The 25,955-nt window shown below is 35.6% G+C and overlaps 1 protein-coding gene across 3 annotated transcripts in view; it reads left to right on the top strand.

The window, feature by feature from the left end:
* MYO9A (myosin IXA) overlaps positions 1 to 25,955 on the top strand; it is a 233,627-nt gene that overhangs the window by 82,740 nt on the left and 124,932 nt on the right. For all 3 annotated transcript variants that reach the window (XM_039237839.1, XM_039237840.1, XM_039237841.1), the window contains 2 exons: positions 3,446 to 3,565; positions 20,051 to 20,126. In XM_039237839.1, coding sequence (XP_039093770.1) covers positions 3,446 to 3,565; positions 20,051 to 20,126 — 196 coding nt within the window. The remainder of the gene's footprint in view (positions 1 to 3,445; positions 3,566 to 20,050; positions 20,127 to 25,955) is intronic.

Raw genomic sequence — 25,955 nt, forward strand, 5'->3', positions numbered from 1 at the left:
CAAAAGACTTAAAAGGAAAACCTGCTTGGGAATCTCTCCTTCCTTCTCTCTCTGCTCCTATCTCACTCACTCTTTCTCTCTCTCTCTCTGTCTCAAAATAAAACTTTAAAAAGAAAAATAACCTATTTGTTTGGGACTCCTGGGTGGCTCACTCAGTTAAGCCTCTGACTCTTGATTTCGGCTCAGGTCATGATTTCACGGTTCATAAGTTTGAGCCCTGTATCTAGCTCTGCAGAATCTGCTTAGGATTCTCTCTCTCTCTCTCTGCCCCTCTCCCTGACACGTGTGCTGTCTCTCAAAATAAAAATAAACTTTTAAAAGTATGTTGTTGAGTTTCCATATATGTCTTTTTTTTTTTTTTTTAATTTTTATTTTTGAGAAAGAGTGTTCTTGGGGGAGAGACAGAGAGAAGTGGGGGACACAGAATCCGAAGGAGGCTCCAGGCTTTGAGCTGTCAGCACAGAGCCTACTACAGGGCTCAAACTCGTGAACCATAAGATCATGACCTGAGTCAAGGTCAGATGCTCAACTGACTGACCCACCCAGGTGCTCTTAAGAAATATTATTTGTGCTCCTCTTCTCTCATTACTATCTTGTTTTGTATTAAACAGATATTTTCCAGTATATTCTTATTTTTTGTCATTCATTTTACTATCACTTTTTAGTTATTTTCTCAACAAATGCCAAAGCAATATATAATTAATGTATAACAAGTCTGGATTAAAAAACTACTTCATTTCAACAGTATATAAAAATGTTTCTCAGGGCGCCAGGGTAGCTAAGTTGGTTAAGCTTTTGACTCTTGGTTTCAGCTCAGGTCATGATCTCATGGTAATGGCATCGAGCCCTTTGTTGGGCTCAGTGCTGAGCGAGTGTGGAGCCTGATTCTGTGGAGTTATTACTGTGTATGAGATATACCTTTATGGTTATAAGGCCTGGGAACTGGCATTACAGAAACTGCTTTAGGATCAGAGACATGGCTTCAGATTTGAATGATTAGCTAGGATTGAGTTCCTGTTATGTGGTAGTATCTTCAAAGAGCTTGGACTTTTCTGTCACTGAAAAGATAATTAAAAATTTCTGTCCATTGGCTTTGAACATAGAAACAAGACGGATCTTAGCAATCTATGTTAAGCCTTAGATAAGATTTTTCTTACATTACCTTTGAAAAAATCAGTGACCCATATCTTTACCATGCATAGGTATGGGCTCTGAATTTATGGTGTGTTTTTGATGCATGATATCAAGCTAAGAAATTATCAAAACTAGACCAGGAACTAGCATAAACCCACATTAAATAAACATCCTTTAAGAGTTTACGAGACTCCTTAGACAAGAACACTCACTGAAAATGTACTTCCAAACTATCCTAGAAAGCCTAACCACCTTAACAGGGGCTTGCTCCTCACAGCAAACAAGAGGAAGGTCAGCTTAAGGTTTCAAAATAGTATTATAGTCTGAAACAATAAAGAATTAAAGCATAAAAAGTAGAATAAAAGAAATTAAAAAAAAGTAGGTATGATGGCGAGACATAAAACCACAATTATAAAATTAATGGCATTGCTATAATTTACTGTATAAAAGATAGAGTGCAGTGGCTGTGGTAATGTCAAGTGATTTCTTCCAACTGCTTATTTAGTATATTTAATATCCTGGACTTTTACATAAATGCTTTAATACCATAATCTCCTTAAAATTATTTCTGACTGGTAGATTATTAAGATAGCTATTCAAGGGCCTAAAAGTCTGGTAATAACTTTTTAAAATTACAATTTTGAAGGAGTATAAATAGAACTCACGATGTGCTTGTTTCTTTTCTTTCCTTTCCTTTTCCTTTTCCGTTTCCTTTTCCTTTTCCTTTTCCTTTTCCTTTTCCTTTTCCTTTTCCTTTTCCTTTTCCTTACCTTTCCTTTCCCCTCTAATGGTCCCCTTCAACTAAAATTTACCTTCTGCCACCAACAACTAACCAAGTACCGGCTAGCCTGAGCCTAAGCATTTAGGCTCTTCAAGTTTAGTTTCTTCAAGTAGCCCATCAAATGTGGTGGGGAGGATTATTGGCAATGAGCATAGAATATTTTCACTGACGTGTTCTTTGACCTAGAAATGATAGGTAACTTGATAATATTTGTCTCTTTTTGAAACGTTGCACATTTGCAGCTGTGGGCTCTCCACAGTGGACGAGATAGTGTTTTATTTGTGTACTTTTTAAATATTGGATATGAAAATAATTTTCACATCTATTTCATTTTTAAAAGCCTGTTATTTATATGCTTCTTCTTATAAGATGTATTTTAAAATTCTATCTCTTTAGCTAAAATGTAGATCCCTGTCCTCTGGATCCAGTTTAAGGAATTATGGTTAGACTAAACCATGGCTTTGCAACCCTGTTTGAACTACTCTGCCTCTTACCTTTTTAAATGATCCTGTGTTGAGAACTGTTCATACATAGTATCGCATTCCAAATTATACAGTAAATGTGTACTAATGAAACTTTAGTTCCTTGTGTTGCTTACTTTGCCTCTGTCTGTTGTTAATCCATTCCCTTTTCTCCCCCCTTTTGTTTTTTAAAGGCAAACCTACATAAATTTGAATTTAATGGCTTATCTCTAGAGATGTTCTTTGAGTAAATGATACTCAACACCACCCCCCAAACCTGACAATGCCTGTTCTCTTTTAAATTCATTGTTGCTAATATTAATGGTACTGACATCCCCCAAACCTCCATCACTGCTTAAGTGACTCATGGTTTCAGTAGCACTAATCTGGGGCTTTGGTCCTTATATGAACATGCTCTCTTCTGTTTCCCAACAGTAGTATACTGTCTCACTTGACTAAAGAAGTGGTGGTGCGGTACATTTTCCAACTTTCTTTTCAGGTTTATAAATACCTAAGTGCTGCTTGGTTTTTCTGCTCTATTTTGCTTTTCTTCCTGCTCTTTAAATATTGACACACTTGTTGGAATTCCTACAAGCGTGGTTAATTGCAAGATTTGTGAAAGAATTGTTTAACTTTTGGTAAATTGTTTTGGGTATATTTCTCTTTGGTGTTCCATCATTGTTCCTTGCATTGTTGCCAACTATATGTTAATTATATTTCAGACCTGATAGAAATGGGTCTGTTAAAAAAATAGTTAAATCATACAAATTGCTTTGAAATTTCCCTAATATTTTAAATTAGAAATTTTCAGTATGATGTTATCTCAAAACACTTTGAATACTGACAAAGATACTTGGAATATCTAAAAAATACCTTATGTTTTCCTTTTATTTTTGTGTAATTTCTTCAAATCAATTTAGAAAAATTATTCATTTAACTCATATTACTTGATACATTTATATATATTCTTAAGATAGTTGGCAGCATTGTCCTTGATTCTCTATTGGTTTGGGCTTACGTAATATCTTTTTCTTTTCTCCATTTTTTTGTTTTTCTTTTGCTTCCTAAGGACATGATGATACAGCGCCATGTGCAATTTTGAAAAGTATGGATAGTTTTAGCTTTCTCCAACACCCAGTCCACCAGAGGAGCTTAGAGATTCTGCAGAGGTGCAAGGAAGAGAAGTACAGTAAGGCTGCAAATCCTGATAAACTCTGTGTCGTCACATTTCTGTTTGGAAATGGAAACCAGGAGCATTTTGCACCAGGGTGGGACATAAATTGCATAGGCAATGTGACTTCTGTAATCCCTTGACCAGTCTCAGGATACTTCCATTGAGACTTAAGTTCTTTCTTTTGAAAGAGTTGAACTTGGATGTCTCTTTGCCTGTGATCCTTGAGTTGTTAATTATACTTGGTTATAGACTCTGAATTTGTTCACACTTTTGTCTTTAAAGTAGCTGAGTGATGGGTAAAAATGAATGATTTTTTTCCTGCTGATTTTTTAAAAATGCTTTATTGAAATCTAATTGAGGTAAACTTGCATGCAAAAGCTTAGAGTTTGGTAAGTTTTGACATATTATGTACTTGTGAAATCATTAGCATGATCTAGATAATTACTATATCCAACACTACCAAAAGTTTCCTCTGCCCCTTTCTAATTTTTGGCTGGTTGTTATACTTGCCAATGCTTGACTTTCAACATCAGCAGCGTTGCTTTTGTATATCATTGTTTTAATTCACTTAGTTTAATTTGCAGTTCCCGATCAGACTTTTCTGTGTCTGGTTTAGAGCAAAGCCACCATATTAATGTTTTGGCTTAAGGAAGAATGGTAGAATCATGGTAGATATTCTTTTTTTTTTTTTTTTTTTTTAATTTTCTTTCGTTTTTCTTTTTCTTTCTTTTTTTTTTTTTTTAATAAAATTGGTGTGAAAAGATGCCCTTGGTCTCCATTTCCTCCTTTCTGTTTGTTATACTCATTCTGAATGAAAATAAGTTGTTTTGCCTATTGTGGGATTATAGTTATTTTGCTACTGTTATAGTGAGAATAAAGAGATCCTTCAGAATACTCAAACCCTACTTCAACAATTTCTATACAATGGACCTCAATTGCTTAAACATCTTGAGCTTTTTACAAATTACCATAGATTTACTTTGTTGATTTTACAGTTCTGTGATTGAAATTCCATGAAATTTTAGTATCTATTTATCAGTGAAAGGAGAATGTAAGTAGAATTTCTAAAAGCAAATGTTGTGGATTCTTTTTTCATTTCTTCTTACTTTGGCTGTCTCAGTATAAGAAATGTGTAATGCATTTTGAAAAATACTATTAAAAATGTTTTCTTATTTTAGAAAGAACAAAGGTAAGTATTTCATTTTAAAAAGACCATTTAAGTGTAACTATAAATTACTGCTGTTGTTTCTAAAAGGTATACATTAAGTCTTATTTCAGTTACCCATCTTCGTTTGTAAATCTTTTAATCCATGGGGCATTATTTAAACCAGCCTACAAATCTTTTTGGGAGTTTAAATTAAATTCTTTTTAACTTTCAAATAGTTGCAAGCGGTTTGTTTGCTTTGTTGATTTTCATGACTTTCTAACAACTCCAGGCTTGATTGTATTCCAGATTAGTATATATGGGTTCAGAATAGTGAGGCACCACATACAGCATAGGCTGCATGAGGAAATTGTACATTTTTTTTTTTTAATTTTTATTTATTTCTAGGAGAGAGAGAGAGAGAGACAGCGTGAGCAGGGGAGGGTCAGAGAGAGAGGGAGTCACAGACTGAAACAGGCTCTAGGCTCTGAGCTGGCAGTCAGCACAGAGCCCGACGCGGGGCCCGAACCCACGAACCGCAAGATCATGACCTAAGCGAAAGTCGGACGCTTAACCGACTAAGCCACCCAGGCGCCCCGAGGAAATTGTACATTTGTCTGTGTTTACATGCAAATTTATTTTTACATTTATGGAAGTTGGTGCTTTTCCATTACTTTAAGTAATTTATTCCTTTTTCTATTATATTCCTTTTTCTATTATATTCCTTTTTCTGCCAATAATTAGAATTTTATACTCCACAAAATTACAAATTCAGTTTTGGGAGATTGTTTTTAAAAAAACGGGACTACCAGCTTTAGGTAATGGATAATTGGCAAGGTGAGTGAACCCTTCCACAGTTAACAATGATAAAGCTTAGGGAAAATTTTAAAATAACACAATTATTTCAAAGCATTGGAAAAAGACCACAAAACTCCACTAAACTACCAAAAAGATGCAAAAACCAGAGAAGAGTGTATTCTTTGAAGTAAGTAAAGTAGTGGATAAGAATTGTGAATCTGTGGGGTTTTGTACAAGGTGCTTCCCCACTCCCATAGCCCCAGAGACATAAAACCACAACCATACTGACTTGAGGTATCAGAGAACAAAGTTGAGGATTGGAAAACAACTTGGAATTTAGGAGGAAAATCCTGAAACTGAGAAAGCTGCCAGAGGACTAAAACCCAGAGTTAGAGTATGAATTCTGCCAGCCGTCCCTGGCTGGCCACTCTGAGGACACAGGGAAGCCTGTCAACAAAGCAGTGCAAACCAAATAGGAGACAACCTTTGAAAGACACAACTGCAATAGGTGAGATATGCAAGTTTGCTGCTTTTTTGACAGACTTTTTATATCTGTGCGGAGCTCCTGTGGGAGAAAAGCGGAATTCTTCCTGCCTTAGTTGGAATCCTGTAAATAGAGGAAAGAGAGAAAGAAGCAGAGGAATATTTGAAGAAATAATGGCTGAAAACTTCATATTTGTTAGAAACCTGGCTTAGAGATCCAGGAAAATTAATGACCTCCAAGTAAAATAAATATAAAAGAAAACCATAGTTAGGCACGTTGTAGGCAAATTGCTAAATGTCAAAGACAAAGAGAAAATCTTGAAAGCAGTGAAAATATGACATATCAAATACAGGGGAATAATGATATTAACACCTGACTTATTAAAGCAGTGGAGATGGAAAGATGTTGAAAAATCATAATTAAAATATCACCCTGGCCCCAAATAAACCAAACCACAGCTGTCCTCCACCCTTCCCAAACAAAACCCAACTTTTAGGCAAAATTTCTATATTTTTAGTTTGAGATCCAGACATGTTAACTATGTGTTAGAAAAAAAATCAACAGTCTTCAGATGAACATAACAGAATTTAGTGTTACTACACTGTATTATCCACAATGTTAAACTATCAGCAAAAATATTCTTAATAAATGAACCTTAAATAAAGATGTTTTCAGATAAAAAGAATCTGAGAGAATTTGCCACTATAATATGTATTCTATGAGAAATAATAGTGGAAGTCCTATAAGCTAAAGGGAAATGGCACCAGCTTGGGTGCTTGGGTGGCTCAGTTGGTTAAGTGTCTTACTCTTGATTTCCACTCAGGTCATGATCTCACAGTTCATGAGTTTGAGACCTGCATTGGGCTATGCATTGAGAGTGCAGAGCCTGCTTGGGATTTTCTCTCTCTCTCTCTCTCTCTCTCTCTCTCTCTTTCTCTTTCTCTTTCTCTTTCTCTTTCTCTTTCTCTTTCTCTTTCTCTTTCTCTTTCTCTCCCTCTCAAAAATAAATAAATGAACTTTAAAAAATAAAATAAAAGGAAATGGCACCAGATGGTAACTTGGATGTATACTAAGTGTTGGTAAACTTTTCTGCAAAGGGCCAGAAAGTAAGTGTTTTAAGCTCTATGGGTCTTATGATCTCTCTGTTGAAACACTTCAGTTCTACTGTGAAAGGAGCCATAGATAATACATAAATAAATAAACAAACATGGCTATGTTCCAATAAAACTTTACTATGGACACTGAAATTTAAATTTCATATAATTTTCACATGTCACAAAATTGTTTTTCCATTGGTATTTTTCCTCAAACCATTTAAAAATGTAGGGGGCACCTGGCTACCTCTGTTGGTTAAGCATCCAACTTTGGCTCAGATCGTGATCTCATGGTTCATGGGTTTGGGCCCCGCATTGGGCTCTGTGCTGACAGCTTGGAGCCTGGAGCCTGCTTGGATTTCCTCTCTCTCTCTCTCTCTCACTCTTTCACATAGTAAATAAACAAACATTAAAAAAACAAAACAAAACAGGGTCAGCAGTTGTCAGAGAAGCACTGTAGGCTTCATATGCCTTACTACTCTCACCTTGCTGACAGTGCCTACCTTAATGTCCCTGACCTTAGGTCCACAAATGTGTGTGGTCTCACAAATGATTGAAAATTTAATCTGACCAAATACAATTAATGGAGTTCCATTGTGGAATTCCAAATGAAATTTAAGTCTGATTTAAATGGAATGAAAATAGGGCACTTGTTGGGATGAGCACTGGGTGTTGTGTGGAAACCAACTTGACAATAAACTATTTAAGAAAAAAATAAAATGGAATTAAAATAGAAATCAGCAATAGATATCTGAGTAATACATATATATATTTTTTAACTAATCTCTACACCCAGTGTGGAGCTTGAACTCATAACCTTGAGATCAAAAGTCACATGCTCTTCTGACTCAGCTAGCCAGGCACCTCTCAAGAAATCCTCACATGTTTTGAGTATAAGCAACATGTATAAGTAACTAATGAGTTAAAGAAAAATTTATAAGGGCATCTTGAGGCTATTTTGATTATGAATAGAGATAACATAACTTGTATAATGCAACTAAAGAAGTACGTAGAAGAAAATTGATAGCTTTAAGTCCTATATTAGAAAAGTCAAGGATTTAAGCTTTTACCTTATGAAGCTACAACAAGAAGAGCACATTAGACCCGAAATAAGTAGAGAGAAGTGAAGAGCTACAATCCATGAATATAAAGTAGACCAACAGTAGAGAATATCCGTAGAAACCAAAAGCTGGTGTTTCTTTTCTCTTTTTAGAGGGAGAGAGAGACCAAACATGTGCATGAGTTGGGGAGACATGCAGAGCGAGAGAGAGAATCTTAAACAAGCTCCATACGCAGTGCAGAGCCTGATGTGGGGCTCCATCCCATGATCCTAGGATCATGACCTGAGTGGAATCAAGAAATGGACACTCAGTGGCTAAAATGAGCAAATCAGAGAACTCTAGATGCTGGCGAGGATGTGGAGAAACGGGCACCCTCCTACACTGTTGGTGGGAATGTAAACTGGTATAGCCCCTCTGGAAAACAGTGTGGAGGTTCCTCAGGAAACTAACAATAGAACTCCCCTAGGACCCAGCAATAGCACTGCTAGGAATTTACCGAAGGGATACAGAAATGCTGAGGCATAGGAGCACATGTACCCCAATGTTCATAGCAGCACTCTCCACAATAGCTAAAACATGGAAAGAGCCTAAGTGTCCATCCACAGATGAATGGATCAAGAAGATGTGGTTTATCTATACCATGGAATACTACATGGCAATGAGACACAATGAAATCTGGCCATGTGTAGCAACATGGATGGACCTTGAGGGTGTTATGCTGAGCGAAATAAGTCAGGCAGAGAAGGACAAATACCATATGTTTGCACGTATAGGAGGATTAGGAGGAACTTGACGGAGGAACAAGGGGGAGAAGAAGGGCGGAAATGGTGGGGGAAAGGGAGAGAGGCAAACCATGAGAGACTCTTGAATGCTGACAAAAACTGAGGACTGATGGATGTGGGGGGGAAGGGGGGGATGGGCATGTAGGAGAACACTTGTGGGGATGAGCACTGAGTGTTATATGGAAACTAATTTGACAATAAACTATTTGTAAAAAAAAAAAAAAAAAAAAAGAAAGAAATGGACACTCAACTAACTGAGCCACCCAGGTGCCCCCAAAAGCTGATTTTTCAAAAAGAGCAATGAAGTTGATAAAACTCTAGGTCTGTCCATTAGAACTTTCTATGAAAATGAAAATGTTCTCCAACTACATTATCTAAAAGCCACATGTGGCTGTTAAGCACCTGAAATTTATTTAAAATTTGAAAACTGAAGTTTTAATTTGATTCAGTCAAATCAAATTTGAAAACCATGTGTGGCTAGTGGCTTCTGTATTAGTGCAGTTCTAGCCATTCTGATCAAGAAATATGAGAAAAGACACAAATACTGTTAACTGGAATGAGCAGGTGGACACAGTTATATATTATAGGGACCTCAGAAGATTGAGGAGAGATTATGTCAACAAATGAACAACTTAGATGAAATGGGCAAATACCTTAAATGTCAATCAAAATTGACCCAAGGAAAAATAGAAAATTTGATCACTCCTATATTTATTAATGATACTGTCTTCATAAGTATAATCTGTCCTCCCCACAAAAAGTCTAGGCCTAGATAGCTTCAGTAGTAAATTTTATTTAAGAATGTTTAAGAAAATAATAATACCAGTTCTCTTCAACTATTTCAGAAAATAGAGGAGCACGTAACCTTCACATATCTCATCATGAGGCCAGTATTATCACTCTAATACCAAAAGCAGACAAAAACATTACAGTAAAACTATAGACCTCATAATGATAGATGTAAAAAGGCTTAACAATATAAGGGCTAACTGAATTCAGCAGTATGATAAAGGATAATACATGAAGCCCAGTGGAATTTAAGTTTGAATGAATGAATGAATGAATGAATGAAAGGAATGAAAGGTTGATTTGCTAATAGAAAATCAGTCAATGTAATTCACTATATTATTCTTCTAAAAAGGAAAAAGCATATGATATCTCAGATGGAGAAAAAGATTTTGTCATAATTCTTCACTCATTTATTTATTTTTTAAATATTTTTAATTTATTTCTAGGAGAGAGAGAGACAGCGTGAGCAGGGGAGGGTCAGAGAGAGGGAGATACAGACTCTGAAATAGGTTTCAGGCTCTGAGCTGGCAGTCAGCACAGAGCCCGACGCGGGGCTCGAACCCACGAACCGCGAGATCATGACCTAAGCGAAAGTCGGACGCTTAACCGACTAAGCCACCCAGGCGCCCCAATTTTTCACTCATTTAAACACCTTTAGGAGCCGTGGAATAGAAGGCAGCCTCTTCAGTTTTATAAAGAACATGCATGAAAATCCTACAGCAGACTTTGTAAATGTAATGATGAAAAATTGAATACTTCTCTGACATTGAGACAAGGCAAAGATAACCTGCTTTTGACACTCATATTTAACACTGTACTAAAAGTCATATGCAGTGCTGTAAGGTAAGAAAAAGAAGTAAAAAGTGCATAGCTTGAAAAGGAAGATGTAAACAACATATGATCCTTGTTATATAGAAAGTGCTAAGGAGTTTAAAATATGCTCTCTGATCTAGAAAGTAGATTCACTAGTCTCAGAGGATACCAGGTAAATTTACAAAATTATATTATACTATTTTAGCTATGTATACGTGGAAAATTAAATTTATGAATTTCATGTATACATCTTTGGCAGCCATCCTCCTAGATATTCTCGTTATCCCCGTATTCTGGTGTTTACAACCTTGTATAGTCTCTTGCATTTTACTTATGTTGGTCTGTGTGACTTATAGGATATGGCAGGAGTGATACTGTGTTATTTCTGAAATTAAGTTATGAAAGACTACAGTTTCCATCTTAGGTAATTTCTCATTTGGTAGCTCTACCTCAGATCACTGTCTCTAGAAGAAAGAAGCAAACTGTCATTTGTGAGTAGCCCTGTTGAGAATCCCACTGAAGCCACTAGTCAACAGTTAGTGGGAAAATGAACTTTACCACTAACTACTTGAGTGAACTTGGAAGAGAATCCTTTAGTTACATTCCAGTCTTTTTATTTTTAAATTCAAGGGAGTTAACGTATAGCATAGTATTGGTTTCAGGAGTAGAACCCAGTGATTCATCACTAACGTATAATACCCAAGTGCTTATCCCAATAAGTGTCCTCCTTAATTTACCATTTACCCCATTGCCCACCTACCTCCCCTCTAGCAACCCCAGTTTGTTCTCTGTATTTAAGCCCCAGTTTGCCTCCCTCTCTGTCTTTTTATCTTACTTTTCCTTGCCTTCCCTTATATTCATCTGTTGTTTCTTAAATTCCACATATGAGGGAAATCATATGATATTTGTCTTTCTGTGACTTATTTCACTTAGCGTAATACACTAGTTCCATCCACATTGTTCCAAATGGCAAAATTTCATTCTTTTTGTCACCGAGTAGTATTCCATTGTATATTTATACCACATCTTCTTTATCCATTCATTAGTCAATGGACATTTGGTCTCTTTCCATAATTTGGCTATTATTGATAACACTGCTATAAACATTGTGGATACATGTGCCCCTTCGAATCAGCATTTTTGTATATTTTGTATAAATAGCTATAGTAGTGTAATTGCTGGGTTGTGGAGTAGTTCTATTTTTAATTTTTCGAGAAGCCTCCATACTGCTTTCCATAGTGGCTGCACCAGTTTGCATTCCCACCAACAGTGCAAAAGGGTTCCCCATTCTCTGCATCCTTGCCAATATCTATTGATGCCTGAGTTGTTAATTTTAGCTATTTTAGGTGTGATATGGTATCTCCTTGTGATTTTGATTTGTATTTTCCTGAAGGTGAGTGATGTTGAAGGTTTTTTCATGTTTCTGTTAGCCATCTGATGTCTTCTTGGATAAGTGTCTAATCATGTATTCTGCCCATTTTGTAACTGGCTTATTTGTTTTTTTGGGTGTTGCGTTTGATAAGTTCTTTAAAGATTTTGTAAACTAACCTTTTATCAGATATGTCATTTGCAAATATCTTTTCCCATTCTGTCGGTTGCCTTTTAGTTTTGTTGGTTGTATCCTTTGCTGTGCAGAAGCTTTTTATGTTGATGAAGTCCCTGTAGTTCCTTTTTGCTTTTGTTTCCTTGCCTACTGAGACATGTTTGTTAAGAAGTTGCTGTACCCAAGGTCAGAGAGGTTGTTGCCTGTTTTCTCCTCTAGGATTTTGATGGTTTCCTGTTTCACATAGAGGTCTTTCATCCATTTTGAATTTATTTTGGTGTGTGGCATTAAGAAAGTGGTCCAGTTTCATTCTTCTACATGTCGTTTTCCAATTTTCCCAGCACCATTTGCTGAAGAGACTTTTTTCCATTGGAAATTCTTTCCTGCTTTGTCATAGATTAATTGGTGATACATTTGTTGGTCCATTTCTGGGTTCTCTGTTCTGTTCCATTGATCTGTATGTCTTTTTCTGCCAGTACTGTACTGTCTTAATTATTACAGCTTTGTAATACGTCCTGAAGTCTGAGATTGTGATGCCTCCAGCTACAGTTTTCTTTTTCTTTTCTTTTCTTTCTTTCTTTTTTTTTTTTTTAAATATAGTTTATTGGCAAGTTGGTTTCCATATAACACCCAGTGCTCATCCCAACAAGTGCCTTCCTCCATGCTCATCACCCATTTTCCCCTCTCCCCCCACCCCATCAACCCTCAGTTTGTTCTCAGTATTTAAGAGTCTCTTTTTTTTTTTAATTTTTTTTTAGTATTTTTAAAATTTATTTCTAGGAGAGAGAGAGAGAGAGACAGCGTGAGCAGGGGAGGGTCAAAGAGAGAGGGAGATACAGACTCTGAAACAGGCTCCAGGCTCTGAGCTGGCAGTCAGCACAGAGCCCGACACGGGGCTCGAACCCACGAACCGCGAGATCATGACCTAAGCGAAAGTCGGACGCTTAACCGACTCAGCCACCCAGGTGCCCCTTTAAGAGTCTTTTATGGTTTGCCTCCTTCACTCTCCTTCCCCTCCCCCATGGTCCTCTGTTAAATTTCTCCTGATCCACATATGAGTGAAAACATATGGTATCTGTCTTTCTCTGCCTGACTTATTTCACTTAGCATAACACCCTTGAGTTCCATCCATGTTGCTACAAATGTCCAGATTTCATTCTTTCTCATTGCCATGTAGTATTCCATAGGCTATTCAGAGTCTCTTGTGTTTCCATACAAATTTTAGAATTGTTTGTTTTAGCTCTCTGAAGAATGCTGGTGCTATTTTGATAAGGATTGCATTGAATGTGTAGATTGCTTTGGGTAGTATTGACATTTTAACAATATTTGTTCTTCCATTCCATGAGCATGAAATGTTTTCCTTCATTGTGTCGTTATTTTATGAGTTTTCAGTCTGATGAGTTTATTTCATAAGCTTTCTACAATTCACAGTGTACAGATCTTTCACCTCTTTGGTTAGGCTTATTCCTAGGTGTCATGATTTTTGGTGCAGTTATAAATGGGATCAATTTCTTGATTTTTCTTTCTCCTTCATTATTGGTGTATAGAAATGCAACTGTATATTGACTTTATATCCTGCAGTTTTGCTGATTTCTTGTATCATTCTGGCAGCTTTTTGGTGGAGTCTTTCGGATTTTCCATCTAGTATCCTGTCATCTGTGAAGAGTAAAACTTTGACTTCTTCTTTGCCAATTGTATGCCTTTTATCTCTTTTTGTTATCTGATTGCTGAGGCTAGGACTTCCCATACTATGTTGAACAGTAGTGGTAAGAGTGGACATCTCTGTTGTGTCCCTCATCGTGGAAGAAAAGCTCTCAGTTTTTCTCTGTTGAGAATGATATTATTATTATTTTTAATGTTTTATTTATTTCTAGGAGAGAGAGAGACAGCATGAGCAGGGGAGGGTCAAAGAGAGAGGGAGTGACAGACTCTGAAACAGGCTCCAGGCTCTGAGCTGGCAGTCAGCACAGAGCCCGACGCGGGGCTCGAACCCAGGAACCACGAGATCATGACCTAAGCGAAAGTCGGACGCTTAACCGACTAAGCCACCCAGGTGCCCCGAGAATGATATTATATGTGGGCCTTTCATATATGTCTTTTATGATATTGAGGTATGTTCCTTCTGTCCCTGCTTTCTTGATGGTTTTTATCACAAAAGGATTGTCAAATCCTTTTTCTGCATCTGTTGAAAAAATCATATGTTTTTTTTTTCTTTTATTAATGTGGTGTATCACACGGATTGATCTGCAATTATGATACCAGCTCTGTAGTCCAGGAATAAATCCTACTTGATCATGGTGGATAATTATTAAAAAAAATTTTTTTTGTTCATTTTTGAGAGACAGAGACATAGCATGAGGGGAGGGGTAGAGAGAGAGGGAAACACAGAATCTGAAGCAGGCTGCAGGCTCTGAGTCGTCAGCATGGAGCCCAACGTGGGGCTCGAACCCACGAACCGTGAGTCATGACTTGAGCCAAAGTCGGATGCTTAACCGACTGAGCCACCCAGGCACCCCAGTGAATAATTCTTTTAATGTACTGTTGAATTAGGTTTGCTAGTCTCTTCTTGAGAAGGTTTTTTTTAATGATGTATTTATATAATGTACACATTAATGGGAAGTATATGGTTGGATGGAGGAACAAAATTATGAATATGACACCAGACCAGCAGAATGTTCCAGTGTGGAGGCCATTGCTGTACCATTTTATCATTCCTACCCCTTTCTCTTTCCCCAGGGTTACTTTAAAGAACTAACAGTATAGATTTCCCTTTCTTGAGAAGTTTTTTATCAGGGTTCATCAGGGGTATTGGCCTGTAATTCTATTTAGTGAGGCCTTTGTCTGGTTTTGGAGCCAAGGTAATGCTGGCTTCATAGAATGAGTTTGGAAGCTTTCCTTCCATTTCTATTTTTTGGAACAGTTTGAGGGAAAAAAAGGTATTAACTCTTCTCTAAATGTCTGGTAGAATTCCCTTGGAAAGCCATCTGGACCAGGACTCTTATTTGTTGGGAAATTTTTGGTTACTGATTCAATTTGTTTGCTGATTATGGTCCCTTAACATTTTCTCTTTTGTCCTGTTTGAGTTTTGGTAATGGGTGAGTGTTTAGAAATTTGTCCATTTTGTCCAGATTGTCCAGTGTGTTGGCATACAGTTGTCATAGTATTCTCTAATAATTAATGGTATTTCTGTCATGTTGGTTGTGATCTCTCCTCTTTCATTCGTGATTTTATCTATTTGGGCCCTCTCTCTTTTTGAGAAGTCTGGCCAGGGGTTTATTGGTTTTGTTTATTTTATTAAAAAACAGCTTTAGTTTCATTGGCATTTCTATACTATGTATTTTTGTTTCTATATCATTTATTTCTTCTCTAATCTTTATTATTGCCCTTCTTCTGCTCGCTTTGGGCTTTATTTGCCATTCCTTTCCTACCTCTTTTAGGTGTAAGATTAGGTTGTTTTTTGGACCTGCTTTCCTTCTGAGATAGGCCTGAATTGCAATATACTTTCCTCTTCCAACTGCCTTTGCTCTATCCCAAAGGGTTTGGACTGTCGTGTTTTCATTTTCATTGGCTTCAATGTATTTATTATTTTTTTATTCCTTCTATAATTCCCTGGTTAACCTATTCGTTCTTTAGTAGGATGTTATTTAACCTCCATGTATTTGAGGGCTTTCCAAATTTATTCTAGTGGTTGATTTCAAGTTTTATAGTGTTGTGATCTGAAAATATGCATGGTATTATCTCGATCTTTGTGTACGTGTTGAGGGCTGATTTGTGACCCAATATGTGATCTATTCTAGAGAATGTTCCATGTGCACTTGAGAAGAATGTGGATTTTGCTGCTTAGATGAAATATTCTAAATATATCTGTTAAATCCATTTGGTCCAGTGTGTCATTGAAAGCCACTGTTTCCTTGTTGATTTTCTGCTTAGATGATCTGTCCATTACTGTAAGTGAGGTAATTAAAGTCTCCTACTATATGGTTTATTTTCAGCGTGCCTGGGTGGCTCAGTTAGTTCAGTGTCTGACTTTGGCTCAGGTCATTATCTCACGGTTTGCGGGTTTGAGCCCCACATTGGACTCTGCTGACAGCTCAGAGCCTGGAGCCTGCTTCGAATTCTGTTTCCTTCTTTCTCTGCCCCTCCACTGCTCACACTCTCTCTTTTTCAAAAAATAAACATTTAAAAAAAAGATACTTCATTTTCTCCTTGTCCTACATTATTTGTGATGATCAATTCAGATGTCATTCTATTATCATTCTTTCATATCTAATGTACCTATTTTCCTCTGGCTGCTTGACATTTTTCTCTTTGTTTTGTGGTTTTGTGTGTTTTCTAGAACATTTGTGATGTTCCTAGATATGATTTATATTTATATTTATCCTATTTGGGATTTGCTGTACCTTTTGGACATGTTCCTCAATTGTTTTTCATCAATTTTAGGAAATTTTTGGCTAATACTGTTTTAAAATTTTTTTCTGCTGCAGTTTCTTTTCTTTCTGAATGTCAGTTACATGTTTTTACAATATTTGATATTGTCTCAGATTCCCCATACTCTATTCATTTTTCTTTTATCCTCTTTCATCCTTCAGGTTAGATAATTTTTTTCTATCAATTTCAAGTTCATTGTCTTGTTTAAAGTCTTCTCTTAAACCCATAGAATGAATTTTTGATTTCAGTTTTTAGTTCCAGAATATCCATTTAGTTCTTTTTACACTTCCCAGTTGTCCCTTGAGATTTGCTGTCTGTTAACTCATAAGACAATCTTCGACTTTAAGTTACTGAATATCATATATTCAGTAGCTATTATATTGTTTTTTTATGCTAATCCTAAGAAGTAGGCGATGATGGGACCTGAAGCTGTTGGGATAGAATCAGGAGAGAGATGCACAGGCTTTCAATTTCTGACCTGAGTGATCAGTTGCCAGTGTTCAGTGTATTATTCCTTCTAATGTTAAACTCTTTAATAATTGATGTTGAAAAATCATCACACAGAGGGAAATAAGAAGTTAATATGCAGAAAGAACCACCCTCAAAGAAATGTCCTATTGTGTTTACAGGGAAGGTACTCCCAAGAAAGAAAAGAAAATTTCTTGTGAGTACTTTATAGTTTAGAAGGATTTAATAACATGAATCCAATAAAGCATAGCACAAATTTAAGAGTATAAAATAAAGTCAAGCAAAGAAGGACAGATACCATGTGTTTGCACGTATAGGTGGATTAGGGAGAACTTAACAGAGGACCATGGGGGAGAAAAAGGGGAAAAATAGTTGGGGAGAGGGAGGGAGGTAAACCTTGAGAGCTCTTGAACGCTGAGAACAAACTGAGGGGGCTGATGGGGGTGGGGGAGAGTAGAAGGGGGATGATGGGCATGGAGGAGGGCACTTGTTGGGATGAGCACTGGGTATTCTATGGAAACCAACTTGACAATAAACTATTTAAAAAAAGTATGAAATATCAGAATGATAGTGAAAATAGGTATTGAAATACTAAAGCATACAGAGGCATAAAGCTAAATCATATGTATGAGTTCAAAAAATAGTGGAAAATAGCTGAAAATTGCATTACTCATATTGAAGAAAGTTCTGATATTATTATGTTTCAATACACAAAAGAAAATAATAAGTATGGAGGATAGAAAGGGAGAATTTGTCATGGGGATAATTGGTGCCTATAACTAAACAACTGATTAAATAAAACAAAAACAATGAATTCAAATATATGAGAAAATAAAGTCATTCAGAGTTCTAATTGAATTTGTTGATTTCAGGATATTTTTCCAGTAGTAGTGTATTGGAAATTCTGGGGATTTACTTAGGAGTAGAATTGCTGGGTCATATGGTAATCTTATGTTTATTTTTTTGATGAACTGCTAAGGTGTTTTCCAAGGTGACTGTATCGAAATGAAATTTCAGCAGTGTATAAAATGTTCCAATTTTTTTATGTCTTTGATAGACATGAGAGCATGTCTATCTGAGAGCACTTACTATCTGTCTTTGATTATAGCCATCCTGGTGGGTGTGAAGTGGTATCTCATTGTAGTTTTGATTTTCATTTCTCTGATTACTAACGATGTTCAGCATCATTTCATGTACTTACTAGCCATTTGCATGTCTTCTTTGGAAGAAAATATTTTTTCATATAGTTTGTTCATTTTTAAATATTTTTTAATGTTTTTATTTCAGAGAGAGAGAGAGCGAGCGAGCGAGCAGGGGAGGGTCAGAGAGAGAGGGAGACACAGAATCTGAAACAGTCTCCAGGCTCTGAGCTAGCTGTCAGCACAGAGCCTGACATGGGGCTCAAACCCATGAACTGTGAGATCATGACCTGAGCCGAAGTCGGACGCTCAACCGACTGAGCCACCCAGGGGCCCCTACTTTGTTCATTTTTAAATTGGGTTGTCTTTTTATTGTTTAGTTTATAAGAGTTCTTTTTATTTTCTGGATTGAAGTTCCTTAGCAGATATTTGATTTACAGACATTTTCTACCATTTGGTGGGTTGTCTTTTTACTTGATATGGTGTCCTTTGAAGCCTAATAGTTTTACATTTCGATGATGTCCAGTTTATCCATTTTTTTCTTTTGTTGCTTATGCTTTTGATGACCTAAGTAATTTTATTGCCTAGTTCAGTGTCAGAAAGATTTACTTCCTATATTGTTTTTCAAGAGTCTTATAATTTTAGGACTTGTGTTTTTTGGTTTTTGATCCCAACTTCATTATTTTGCATGAGGATATCTGGTTTTTCCAGAGCCGTTTATTGAAAAGATTATTCTTTTCCCATCAAATTATCTTGATAGCTTTGTCAAAATTGAATAGATCATAAATGTAAAAGTTTGATCTGTATTCTCAGTTCCTTTCCATTGATTTTTTTGTCTTCCTTTATGTTAGTAACATAATGTCTGAGTTACTCTGTCTTTGTAGTAAGTTTTGAGTTCAGGAAGTGTGAGTCCTCCAATCATGTTCTTCTTTAGCCACATTGTTCTGCTATTCTGGAATCTTTGCATTTCCATGTTTATTCATTTCTGCAAAAAAAATGCTACTGGAATTTTAATAGAGATTGCATCAGTTTGCAGATGAATTTAGGGAACATTGCTTTCTTAGCAGTATTAAGTTTTCCAATCCATGAGTATGAATGCTATTCCATTATTTAGGTTTTTTAATATTCTTTTAATGTTTTGTAGTTTTCAGTGTAGACACTTTATACTTTTTAAAGTTTATTCTTTTTATATTTTGATGTTATTATTAATGGAATTGTTTCTTAATTTTATTTCCTGATTGCTTATTACTATTGTATAGAAATACAACTGATTTTTAAATATTGATCTTATATCTTATAATTGTTCTGAACTCTTTAATTTGTCCTAATCGTTTTTTGTGAGTTACTTAGGATTTTCTACATAGAAGATTGTTATCTTGATAAGATACTTTTACTTCCTTTCTCTTGTATTTTACCTATATTAAATGTCTGTATGTTGAAAATTTATGGCCTTATAGAGCTTCAGTGTTTATCATACGATTTTAAGTAAATTATAACTTAAAAAATATTGGTAAAGGAAGTAATGTATTGTTTTTGATTCTTAATGTGTCTACATAAGAGTAATTGATCTCTAAAATCTATGGTCCTTGTCAGCAATATATTTATTGCTGAAAAATGATGCAAAGGAATCATTAGGAATTTTTTTGAATATTAAAATAAATGAGCGTATACATTTCTAGACCTTCAGCCCAGTTACCCTTGGTTTTCTGATAATGTCTAAATGAGAGAAGAAATAAAAAGGTTTATTATTTAATTTCCTAATTGGGCTCATTGTTGATTAAGGCTTGATTTGTAAGTAATAGTCATGTGCCTTGGTTCATATTCTTATTTTGATATTTCTGACATGTTTAGCAAATATTTACTATTGAAGTACATTACTTTCATTTGTCCTTAGAAAAATTGTTTTATGTTTAGTTTCTTTTAGCATTGATTTGAAAATATTTGCTTTTTACCTTAGGTATAACCCGGAAAAATCCCAGAACACCTCTTTCTGACCTCCAGGGCATGAATACTCTAAATGAAAAAAATCAACAGTAAGTATGTTTCGTTTATGTTTTCAAGGAGGTATAGAAGGAATAGTTAGAATTCTTATTAATACGTAGGTGGCTTTAAAAATATGAAGAAAATCAGGTCTAGTTTGTTTTTCTTTCTTGAAGCTTTTATAAATGGTATATAATAAGGTTTGAAACCAGACTAAATATTTGTAACTAGTACCAAATATGACTGTAACTAGTCACAGTACTCAAAGACTGAGAGGATTTGAAATGGTACATAATAAGTGTGATGTACATGTTTATTGGGAAGTTCCTATTCAGTCTTTATACATTAATGTAGCACCAGAATTTTATGTTTACCATTGTGTACTCTTAAAAAAAGCTTGACGGGGCATCTGGGTGGCTTAGTTGGTTGAGTGTGTCTTACTCTTGCTTTCGGCTCAGTTCATGATCTCAGAGTCATGAGATGGAGCCCTACATTCGGCTCCACACTGGGCATGGAGCCTGCTTAAAATTCTCTCTCCCACTGCCTCTCCCCCTCTCACACACGTTCACATTCTTTCTCAAAAAAGTTTTATGATAAATGTATGTTTTTTCCAAGCAATAAATTGTCTTTGCTAGTTTTTAAGTTTTACAGAAATACTAGTATATAGTATGCTGTCTTCTGTGACTTTTTCCCTTCAGCAATATTCATCTATGATTCATTCATCTTGTTGCATGCAGTTTATTTTTGTTAGTTGTCGCATAATATTATATGCTGTTTGTAGGGGATAGGGAGTTATTGTTTAATGGATGCAAAGTTTCAGTTTGAATAGAAGTTCTGGAGATGGATAGTGGTGATGGTTGTAGAGTAGTGTGAATGTACTCAGTGCCAATGTACACATGTACAATGTACACTGAAAATATTAAAATGGACACAGAACAGATTGGTGGTTGCCCATGGCCTGAGTAGGGGGTGGGTAAAATAGGTGAAGGTGGTCAAAAGGTACAAACTCCCAATTAAAAAATAAATAAGTCCTGGGAAATAATAGATACCACAGTCAATAATACTGTATTGTGTATTTGGAAACTGCTAAGAGAGTAGATCTCAAAAATTCTCATCACAGGAAAAAGCTGTAACTGTGTATGGTGATAGATATTAACCATAGTTGTGGTAATCATTTGGCAGTATATATAAGTACTCAATCAGTATGTTGTAATATAATGTAATGTGTCAATTATTTCTCAATAAAAAAGTACTAGTTAAAATGCTAAGGTTTTTATGTTACACATTTTTTATCACAATAAAAAATTATGTGGCATTAATATTCCATAATTGATTTGTTTCTCAGTGGATATGTGATTCTTTTACTATTAGAAATGGTGCTACTGTATAATTTTTAATTTTTTTAATGTTTATTTATTTTGAGAGAAAGTGCATGTGTGTGCACACATGCCTGTTGGGGGTTCGGAGAGGCTGGGAAGAGAAAGGGGAGAGAGAGGAGCCAAGCAGGCGCTGCGCTGTCAACACAGAGCCCAGTGTGGGCTTGATCTCATGAATCGTGAAATCATGACCTCAGACAAAATCAGGAGTCAGACGCTTAACCAACTGAGCCACGTAGGCACCCTGACTAATGGTGCTATTTTAAACATGCTCATACTAATCTTCTGGCTCACTATTATTTCACTGCTAGCATATATACTTAGTAGTGGAACTGTTAATTCAGTAGGATATGTGCATGTTAGTTTTATAAGATAATTCCAAATTTTTTTTTCCCGAAGGTAGTTGTATTAATGTACACTAAACGTGGCAGCTAAAATTCTCTTTCCTTTGTTCCTTGCCAGCACAATCAACTGACTGTTTTCTTAACTTTTGGTAATCTGGAAGTTATAAAATGGTATCTTATGATTTGCTTTTCCCTGCTTATTAATGATGTTAAACAATTTTTATATATTTTATGGCTATTTATGTATTTTGAAATGCCATTTCTTTGCCCATATTTCTTTTTTAAAAAGCATTTATTATAAATTTTATGTACTGGTGCCATTTCAGTTATGTTTCAAATGTGTTCTCCTAATTTGTAACTTATTTTTTTTACTTCCACCATTTTAAGCAATCTGCATGTGTCCATGTATAGATTTTTGCAATTCCTTCCCATATATACAATTGTGTAATCAATTCCACAGTCAAGATACATAACTTTTTCATCATCACAAAAGAATTCATTAAATCTGCCTTTCTATTTACCCTTCTCTTTCCCTGTCCCTGTCCTAGCCTGTAGCAACCAGTTATCTCTTCTTCATTTTTCTAGTTTTGTTATTATGCATATGTTATATAAAAGGAATCGTGTAGGATGAAACTGTTAGGAAGAAAAATCTTTTTCTCTTATGTTCAGTAGCTGGGAGTTTGTGAATTAAACTTATGAAAGATTAACAGGAGAAAAAGCATAATTTTTATGAATATTTGCATACATGAGTATTCACTGGAAAGAAGTGAAACTCAAAGAAGTAGTGTCACACTTGGGGGCTCATACACTCTTTTTTCAAAGGAAAGAGATTTGAGGCGCCTAGGTGGCTTAGTTGGTTAAGCATCCGACTTTCACTTAGGTCATGATCTCGCGGTTTGTGGGTTCGAGCCCCGCGTCGGGCTCTGTGCTGACTGCCAGCTCAGAGCCTGGAGCCTGTTTCAGTCTGTGACTCCCTCTCTCTCTGACCCTCCCCTGCTCACGCTGTCTCTCTCTCTCTCTCTCTCTCTTCTATAAATGAATAAAAACATTAAAAAATTTTTTAAAAATTCAAAGGAAAGAGATTTGGGACTTTAAGGGATTATAAAATGTGGGGCAGTGACTAGGGAATAGATGGGGGGACTAATGGAAGATGAAGGTTATTTTAATAAGGTTTATTTAAGCAAGCTCATTTTAGTTCCTAGTCTCTTATCTCAGGTGATAAAAGCTGCTCTCCTCTTCCTTATAGGGGAGTGTGGGACACTCTTACAAAGGGAAATTTATGTAGTGTAATTTGGGGTGTCCTATTCTAATCCCTTTCATTACATTGAGATTAGCTCTTTTCAACTAAATGTGGTGCTTGACTCATTAGGTTATTAGATGTATCAGTAGTTCATTTTTTAAATTTCTGAGTAATCTGTTTTTTAGTTTCGGTGTCTTATTATCAGATTGTAAGAGCTATTTATATATTCTAGATCTAGATCCCTTATCAGATACATGATTTGAAATAATACAGGTGCTATTTGAAGTGTGAAGGTTTTAATTTTGAAGAAGTTGAACTTATCTGTTTTCCTATTTTGCTATAATTTTGTTGTATTTAAGAAATCATTACCTAAGCCTAGGTCACAAGGTTTACTCTCTCTGTTTTCTTCTAAGAATTTTATAGTTTTAGCTTTTAAATATAGATCTATGATTGATTTTGAGTTGATTTTGTATGTGCTAAGGGATAAAGATCCAACTTCTTTTGCATGTGGATATTAAGTTGCCTCAACACCATTTGTTGAAAGTATTGGTCTTTGTCTGTTGAATTGTCTTGATTCCTTTGTCAAAACTCAATTGACCATAAATAGAAGTGTTTTTTTTTTTTTCTGGATTCTCAGTTTTATTCTAGTGATATATGTGTCGTTCCTTATGCCAATACCATATTGTCTTAGTTACTGTAGTTTTATAATTGGCATGAAAATCAGGAACTGTAATTCTTCCAGCCTTGTTCTTTACAACATTGTTTTGACTATTCTGAATTCTTTGCATTACCCTATGAATATTAGGATTATCTTGTCATTTTCTGCAAGAAACAAAAAAAGCATCCAGCATTTTGCTAGAGATCATCTTGAATCTATAGATTATTTTGGGGAATATTGTCATAGAATATCTTTTCACTTCTTTAGATCTTTAGTTCTTTTAACAATATTTTCTTAGTTTTAGTGTACAAGTCTTATACTTCTTAAATTTACCCCTTACTCCTAAGTATTATTTTTCATGCTGTTATCAATGAAATAATTTTTTGCTTTCATTATCAGTTGTTCATTGCTATTATATAGAAATATAATTGAATATTTAAACCTTACTTAATTCATAAATTCTAATAATTTTTAGTGGATTCCTTAGAATTTTCTATATGTAAGATGATGTCAAATATGAATAAATATAATTTTACTTCTTCCTTTCCAATTTGGTTGTCTTTTATTTCTTTTTATTACTTATTGCCCTGGCTAGAAATTTCAATACAGTGTTGAGTAAGTGTGGCAAGAGCTCACATCCTTGTCTTATTCCTGATATTAGTGGGAAATCTTCCAGTTTTTTTTGTTGTTGGTGTTGTTTTACCTTTAAGCGTGATGTTGTGTGTAGGGTTGTTGTTTTTAAATAGATGCCCTTTCTCTGATTCTTTTTTTTTTTAAGTTCATTTATTTATTTTGAGAGAAAGAGAGCATACAAATGGAGGAGGGGCAGAGAGAGAGAGGGGGAGAAAGAGACAATCCCAAGCAGGCTTCACACCACCAGCCCAGAGCCTGAAGTGGGGCTCGAACCCACGAACTATGAGATCATGACCTGAGCCCAAATCAAGAGTTGGATGCTTAACTGACTGAGCCATCCAGGCACACCTGATTCTTGAGTCTTTGTATGTGACATCTCTCCTCTGTACTTAAGTACCAGAATCTTGTAGGATCTGTCTAGAAACTCTTTTGTTAAGTCTTGAGTCTACTGGATCTGTTTTTTAATGATTTTTCATCTTGTTTTGATTTATAGTAATCTTTCCCACTTCCTCATCTCTAAGTCTCCTCTTACTAGTTTAAAATCTGTTTTTTTTAATTTTCTTAAAATTTATTTTTGAGACAGAGCATGAGTGGGGGAGGGGCAGAGAGAGAGGGAGACACAGAATCTGAAACAGGCTCCACTCTCTGAGCTGTCAGCACAGAACCTGACGTGGGGCTCGAACCCACGAACCACAAGATCATGACTTGAGTGAAGTCAGACTCTTAACTGACTGTGCCACACAGGCGCCCCTAGTTTAAAATCTTAAAGTCATCCTTAATTCCTTCTTTCTCAGATACTCCCTATTCAGTCCATCAGCAGGTTACATTGGCTGTACCTGAAAATGATATCCTTAATCTCACCATTCTTAATACTTCCTCTGCTATTGCCCTAGCATAGATTATTATAATAGCTTCCTAAAATAATGTCCCTGATTTTGTCCTTGGCCCCTCAAACAGTTTTCAAATTAGTAGCCAGATCATTTTAATATAATGTAATATGTAAATATATGTAATGTAAAATATATCTTAATATAAAAAAGCTGATTCATGTCAATGTTTTGCTGAAAAACCTTCTTTGTCTTTCTTTCTCATTCTCATTAAAAGCCAAAAATTCTGAAACAAAAAAAGCCAAAAATTCTTACATTTCCTAGAGGGTATATGTGACATAGTTTCTTCCTTCTTAACTCTGACTTGATCTATTATCATTCCCCCCCATTTAGTTCATTCCAACCTTGCTGATTTATTTAATATATCTCAGACTCATCAACAAAATTCCTGCCTCCCATACTGTGTGTTTGCTCTTCTGTCTGAGTAGAATGCTCTTCTTTGTGATAATTGCTTGATTTGCTTTTTATCTCCTTTACATCTCTGTTTAAATGATATCTTCCCCATCAGGCCACTCGTGGCTTTCCTATTAAAAAGCCTAGTATCCATTTTTTTTTTTTTTTTTTTGCCTAGCATCCATTTTTAAAATTTCTCCTTGACACCTATTACCTGACATACAATGTTTTTTTGTTTTTTTTTTTAAATTTTAATGTTTTATTTTTGAGAGAGACAGAGCTCACGTGAGAGAGGGCCAGAGAGAGAAGAAGACACAGAATTGGAAGCAGATTCCAGGCTGAGCTGTCAGC

This window comes from Hyaena hyaena, unplaced genomic scaffold, assembly GCF_003009895.1.
Source record: "Hyaena hyaena isolate Hyena2069 unplaced genomic scaffold, ASM300989v1 scaffold_130, whole genome shotgun sequence".
In the NCBI taxonomy this organism is placed as follows: domain Eukaryota; kingdom Metazoa; phylum Chordata; class Mammalia; order Carnivora; family Hyaenidae; genus Hyaena; species Hyaena hyaena.